Source organism: Neolamprologus brichardi, chromosome 3, assembly GCF_056152115.1.
Source record: "Neolamprologus brichardi isolate AB-2024 chromosome 3, ASM5615211v1, whole genome shotgun sequence".
NCBI lineage: Eukaryota > Metazoa > Chordata > Actinopteri > Cichliformes > Cichlidae > Neolamprologus > Neolamprologus brichardi.
Genome location: NC_142106.1, coordinates 18,945,428 through 18,952,370, shown reverse-complemented (window position 1 = coordinate 18,952,370; position 6,943 = coordinate 18,945,428). Strand labels below are relative to the sequence as shown.

The window sequence follows — 6,943 nt, the reverse complement described above, 5'->3', positions numbered from 1 at the left end:
ATTTTCTCAAAGAGCAACCAGGAAGTAAACAGCTCTGGTCATGTGACACATGAATCTCCCCGTATTATAATATTAAAGTATTTACTGAAAAATGCTTTTAAAATCACTCAGGAACATTTTAAAATTTCATACATAAAACTATTGTTTACTATTACTTGTGTGGGTTTAAATAAGTTAAACACAAAGTGTAAAGAAATAAATATTGATGACTACTGTCGTATAGCCGAGAGACAGAGTTAGTGAGCTCGACTTATATCAAGAGAGAGAGAGAGAGAGCGCCCCTGGTTTCAAGAGGGAAAGTAAAAGAGGCAGAAATGTTCAGCTTTGACTCCGGTCTGCTCGCTTTTTCTACTTTAAACCGAAAATGTCGTTTAAAACCACAACAACACACTGAGGATCTCTGTGCGCGGGTTAGGTCGGGCCCTCATTGGCTATTTCTAAAACACCTGTTAAAACTCTTTTTTTTTCTTAGCTTTATTTATTTGTTTATTATTAATATTGTTGTTGTTGTTATCGAATGACTGTGCGGTTTTTGAGGGATTTGTGTACCACTTGTGTTTTTATTGATAGTGTAGTATAATAAGTTGTGTTGTTTGGAGTTGTGCAGAGCTTCACTGTGTCACAGAACAGCATTATCAAGATGTTGCGATGCCCAAATTTGTCAATAGTGTCACTGTGAGACGGTTTTGAGCATTAATAAGAGAAGAAAAACAGAAAAGTTCACCAGGAGCAAAGAACCAAGAACAGAAATGCCAGATACTTTTTTTAAAAAAGCCCGGACGTCCCCACAACAAGAAAACTTCTAGAAAATTAAACTAAACCTAAAGCCAAACATAACAAAACGTTTTAAACTTTAAAATTAACTGAAACTATTTTGTAAACTTGAAAAACTCAAATAAAATCAAAAGATTTTCAAGATTCATTTAAACCGCTATGGTTTCACCCACAACGCTGGATCTAACACCCGGCTCAAAAGACTCAAAGTTTAAAATAGTTTGCTTCTTTAATGGGCTTTTTTGTCAAATTTTAGGCTAAAAGAATGAAACTTAGAGAATGTTTTCTCCTGTTAAAAGTCTACAAAGGTAAAAGTGAATAAAAAGGAGAAATGAAACAAGATCCTGATCGTCCCCTGAAGCAGCGCCCCTCTGCTGTTACGGGTCGTAAGTGCTGGAAGTGAAAGTCAGGCTGGGATTTTTTTTGCAGCTTGAGCTGTGGGCTGTTTTGAGACGCAGAGCTAAAAATCAAAAGTGGGGAATGTGGGGGCCTTCCCACCTGGGTTGAAACCAAATGAGCGGAGAAAGGGGCATGTCGATCAGAGGGGAGGGAATCCCCCTCATTCCCAAAATGTGATGCCATCACATGACTGAGTGTGACTGTCCCAGATCACTCAGGCTGACCTAATGTGCCCCCACGTGGGCGATCGTGGCTCAAGAGTTCGCAGGTCATCTTCTAATCGGAAGGCTGCCGGTTCGAGCCTCGCCTCCGACAGTCTCGGTCTTTGTGTCCTTGGGCAAGACATTTCATCCGTTGCCTGCTCCAGAGGGCCCGGTGGCGCCAGTGTCCGGCAGCCTCGCCTCTGTCAGTGCCCCAGGCCGGCTGTGGCTACAATGTAGCTGCCATCACCAGTGTGTGAATGGGTGGATGACTGAATGTGTAAAGTGCTTTGGGGTCCTTAGGGACTAGTAAAGCGCTTTACAAATACAGGCCATCTACCATACATGGCTCCCAGTAAATATTCTCTGCTTTTGTGAGCACATGATATGACAGTGAATGTGCCATAATAAGACCTGCAGGTCTGAAGCTAATAATTAACTTAATTATCATAGAAATAAAATGTACTCGCTGAAACATACATGTAGGTCATATGTCGTTTGTGATCTTTCATGAATAGTCACACGTTTGTTTTATTCAAAGTGTTTACAATCTCTGTGAACTTCCACAAACAGGATTAAAGCAAAGTTTGAAGATTAAAATCACTTCATCACACACGTTACATTTCTCACCCAGTTATCAGCTCTACTTCAGTAAAACGTGACTCATCAGCTCAGTCACAAATGAACACACTTTAACACGACATCAACACACTGCTTCTCTTTATGATTACAACATACAGCACATTGTCTATCGGCCTTGCAAAAGTGCATCACTGTTAATGGCCTTGTGAACGTCGCTGTTGACAGATCATTTCTTCTGCCTTTAAGTTTTTTATATGTGCCAACATCTGAAGAAGAGCTTTGAATGACCTTCATGAATAATTATAACTTGATTTATAGAGAAGCCAGAGTTACAAAGTGCTTCATAGTTCAAATTAAAGCCTCACATTGAAGATTAATGTACATGTTATGAACACACAGACACAGTCACATGATCAGTCACATGATCAGTCACTGACAGACACCATTAACCTATAAAATGAGTTTTCAGCAGTGATGTTAAACAAATCAGTGAAATGAGAGTGAGTGTGATGAAGAGCTGAACAAGAAACAGACAGCAGACACAGTGATGACGAACTGTTGCTCATTTATTTGATTTCGTCATCATGTTCACCGAATACTGATGTTATTCAAGAACATGGAACAACAACAGTAAACTCTGTGGGTCATTTTAATATCTATGAAACAAAACAGTCACGTTTTTAAACAGTTCATTTGGTTCAAGTGTTTGAAAATGTCATCAAATGCAAACAGGAAACGACACATGACAACAATAAATAAATAACTTAAATAAATTAAATTAATAGGGCGAGGTATTAGTTGTTAAAACAAGAAAACACACAAATTGTAACAAAATGTCAAGAAGAGGCTTGAAAATCAAAGAATCCAAGAAACTCTTTCAGGTCAGTATTTAAATGTTTTTATTCTCGTGATGAAGTTTAAGCTTGTTTCATCACACAAACACTGACTTTGACTTAAAGGCAGTGAAAGCACAAAGTCACAAATCAGACTATAAGGTTACAGTCTGAACATCGAGTCCCAACCAGCAGGAAGTTTCACAGTAAATGTAATAAATTAGTTGTAGCTTTAAAAAACTAGATTATAAATCAGCTTCTTTTCTGTTTATAAAGTGCAGCAGTTACTTAAAGTGTTCAGCTTCAGTTTCTCTGAGACATTAAAGTTAACAGACAACTAACAAACAAGGTTTGCATAAAACAAGAGTGCTTAATGTGAGCTCCATGAATCCTGTTCCTGGTACTTCAAAGTCTACTGGTGATTTTCCAAAACAGTTTTAATTTTTTTCATTTTAATTTGTCCATCAGAGACACTTTGAGGTCTCACTGAAAGATTTAAGTGCACCTTAACCAGTGAGGTAAAGACTAAATAAATATTCATTAAACACGCTGACAATGAGGCAGAGGAGTGTTTCTTCTCCAGGCTGAACTTCAGTTTTGTATTGAAGGAGGAAATCCATCAGTTTCACTGCTTGATGTTTCCAAGCAGATCCTCCAGAGTCTGACAGCAGCAACTCTGACTGAAAACGTCTGTAAGAAATATTTCCTGTTTACATCCTCTGATGTTCCACTCTGGGTTTTCTTGTTCTAGATTTTCTTTATGTGAAAATGAGCTCGATAAATAAACCGGACGAGGCTCGAGTCTTCAGCTGGGGTCAAAGTTCAAATCAGGCTTCCATCCTTTTGTAGGTCTGACCATATGAGGATCTCAGTGCTGCTGAGGCAAGGGTCACCCTGTGGATGCTGGTTTGAATCCCCAATCTGACTGAAGATCCAGCACAGATAAATCTCTGCTGCTCTCAGCTCCATTAAGACCAACGCTCTTTTGAGCAAGGCAGCTAGACTGGTAGTGGTTGTTTTTCTGTCTCATAATCCTCTGGATGCTTCTGTTGAAAGAAGGAGAATAATGAGTCAGTCTGACGACACAAGAAGCAACAACATGTTTGTTTCTTTCTTTCTTTCTTACAGTTCGATTCTGATGATGGCAGCAAAAATATACAGTAAGACCAGCAACAGCTACAATCGATATAAAAGCGATGAGAAGAACCACAGCGACCCTGAATCGACCTCCTGAAGTAGAAAAGACAAGAAGGTCACCACAAATACACAAAACTCCAAACAGGGATGATGCAGAGAAGAGTTGGACTGTTTTCTCACCATTTGTTGGAGTCGTGTCCTGAGGATCTGGAGTTTGCAGTGGCGTCTCTGTCGTTGAGGTTTTAGCAAAGTTTGAATCTAAAAGACAAAACAGTCAAAATCTGTTATTAAAATTAGGCTGAAAGTTTGTATTGGGGACAAAACAACTTTGAGTTTGGAACCACAAACATCAACAAAACAAATCTTCTCACCGACTACAAGTTCAACGATTGCAGACTTGACTGTGCTCTGCAGCTTGGGGATGAAACATCTGTATCTGCCGTTGTCTTCCTCCGACACGTTCAGGATCTTCAGTGAAATGTTCCCGTGTTTCATGTCGTCCATGAACAGCTCCGTCCTCCTGAAGTACGAGGCCATCTTCATGTCGGGGACCTCCTTCCTGTCCCTGTACAGGTGAACGTACTCCACTCGGCTCAGCCGGTCCGACGGGTCGGGCTTCAGGTCGGGTTTGGACCACTCCACCGTCAGACCCTGGACATTGAACATGGGCTCCAGGTGACACGGCAGGATGACATCATCACCTGGAGCAGCGATGATTGGAAGATTTGAACCAATCACCAGAACCTCACCTGGAAACAGATGGAAAATTAAACCTCCTGAACTCCTACAGAACATCCTCAGACCCCTGTCGAGTTACACACCAAAGACCTGGAGATCATGAACAGCCCCACTGGCCTCTGTGCTGTTACTTAAGTCTTTCTTAATATAAGCTACAAAATTTCAGACATGTGCTGTTTGTTGTTCTGTTACAGGCTAACTGACCCTTGTGTGTGCCGTCTGTGGTCCTGAATTTCCAACATTTTATTTCACTATAATAAAACTTTATTAAGCAATAACGTGTTTATTAAAGTTTAACAACACAAACTGATCAGACTGATGCTCATCCAAGTTCTAAGAAACAACACAAGTATTTATTCATAATAATAGTTCATGTGACTCATCCTCAGTAAGTTTTACACTCAAAGTAAACAAGCTGATTTAAGTCAACCATCACACAGGCTGCTGTGTTTTCACTGATTCATGTTGCCCTTCTAATTATTGACTTGTTAAGACTGACTGTTTAACCTCGCTGCGAGTTCAGATTTAATAACCAACTAATTTCATTTATTACAAATTTTAAACTACAAATCCAGAGTAAACTACAAAACACGCACAGACACCTGATTGGACGAACGAGCCACGTGGGCAGTCAGACGTAATTCCTGATGGGGTCATGACGGCGGATTGTTAAGCTAATGTGTTTTTATAGAAAACACATTAGCTTGTGGAAACACATGTAGTCAGCAGCAGCGGACTGAATCTGCATCACTCCGGATCAATAAACAGGGTTTTAGTTTCGGCTCACCGGACGTTGTGTTTTGTAACTCTGCTCTTTCTCTCCTCTGACAAACACACGGCTCTCATAAACCCGACATGCTCATAGACCTGCTCGGTGAATAATCTCTATCGTGTCTGTTAAAAACAAACCTCTAAACTGAGAGCAGTCGCTTCACACAGTCAGAACCTGCCTGACAATCTTCTCGTTTTAAGCTTCTTCCGGTTTTAAAGTAACTCACTGACAGCTGTCACACTGTTAGTGACGGACAACACAGCACAGCTGATAACAGTCAATTCAGCGCATTCACATCCGCCAGTTTTTCATTAAAATTCACTGTAATCTGCACTAACATGCAGCTGGAAACATCAGTTTACCTTGTACAGGAGTCCAGACAGACAAAGCCGAGCACAGGAGAAAAGTCCAGAGTGAGAAAAAGGAAGAGTCCTTAAAGTAGAAGTTGTTCAGAGACATGATCGATGATTCAAAGTTCAGTTTTCTGACTGAAGCGAGTTTTTTTCTTTTTTTTTTTGGAAACCTGTAGTCTGATCAGTCCCTGCCTGCTTCGCTCTGAATGAATGAACGAGCCGTGAGGATCACCCTTTTAACAGTCTGCGCCTTCTGCAATCTGGGTGGGGTTAACTGAGCCCTGGCGTGTTGTGAAGTTCCATGACGTGATGACGTCAACGGAAAACTCAATGTGACGTTTGCGTGCCGGTCGCGCTTTAACGCATCACAACAATTACTGTATTTGGATCATTTCTATAGAAACTCCGAGTCTCAGTTTGTAACTAATCTGCTCGGTCTCACTTCCTGTTCAGTTTGAAGACTCAGACATTATAATGTGTCTCACTGATAACAAATAAAAACAAGCGAACCTGTCAGGTGAAGTAAGCGACTGAACTTTCATAATAGAGAAACATGAAAGTCATGTTGACACAACAAAAACGTGCTGTGTCATTAATGATTCAGCAGTATGTAGCACAGCATCCAGAGACTAACTTGGATATACGACTTTTTAATCAATCTAATAGATACAGAAGGTGACTTTGATCATTTATCTGTGAGATCAAACCTGCAGCAAAGATTCAACGCTGTTTACAATGTTGTGATGATGTAACATCCTCCACCTGCCAGTATAAATGCTCAGACATGTCAGTACAGAGAACAATGGAAGCTCTGCTGGTTAAACTGGTGCTGGGAGCACTGCACTCCTCCTTATATGCTATTAGTCAATACAGATATTGTAGAGCTTTCACATTACTGCTAACAATAACCATAATTATAGTTATAATAATATATCTGTATTTATAAATGACAGACTAAAGAGGAGCAATGATATATAAATGATGAATTAAGCACATTTTAATTTATGCTTAATAGTGGGGCATTAATATAAAGTGCTACCATTATTTTTAATATATCGAAAATAAATTCAGGACTCGTACTTCTGAGTTTCTGTGACATTAATTAAATGGATGAATTCTCAATAACGACATCAGCTCAACAGAAGCTCCAACAAC

The 6,943-nt window shown here is 40.0% G+C and overlaps 1 protein-coding gene across 2 annotated transcripts; it reads right to left on the bottom strand.

Moving 5' to 3' along the window:
* Window positions 1–2,521: 2,521 nt before the first annotated feature.
* LOC148103742 (myelin-oligodendrocyte glycoprotein-like) lies at window positions 2,522–5,985 on the bottom strand. Of its 2 annotated transcripts, XM_087832858.1 has the most exons (5): window positions 5,798–5,985; window positions 4,297–4,674; window positions 4,106–4,183; window positions 3,915–4,018; window positions 2,522–3,834 (listed from the first exon to the last, which is right to left on the bottom strand). In XM_087832858.1, the coding sequence occupies exons 1-5, from the start codon at window positions 5,892–5,894 to the stop codon at window positions 3,787–3,789; spliced, it is 705 nt and encodes a 234-aa protein (XP_087688984.1). In that variant the 5' UTR covers window positions 5,895–5,985; the 3' UTR covers window positions 2,522–3,786. The 2 variants fall into 2 exon arrangements, with proteins under 2 accessions (XP_087688984.1, XP_087688979.1); XM_087832853.1 differs by lacking the exon at window positions 5,798–5,985 and having other exon boundaries at window positions 2,522–3,831; window positions 4,297–5,295.
* Window positions 5,986–6,943: the final 958 nt, after the last annotated feature.

Coding starts and splice junctions, on each gene's coding strand:
- LOC148103742 (XM_087832858.1), bottom strand. CDS start 5,894: ATGTCTCTGAACAACTTCTACTTTAAGGACTCTTCCTTTTTCTCACTC. Junction 4,019..4,105: donor GGACACGACTCCAACAAATG/GTGAGAAAACAG, acceptor TTTCTACTTCAG/GAGGTCGATTCAGGGTCGCT. Junction 3,835..3,914: donor GCCATCATCAGAATCGAACT/GTAAGAAAGAAA, acceptor TTCTTTCAACAG/AAGCATCCAGAGGATTATGA.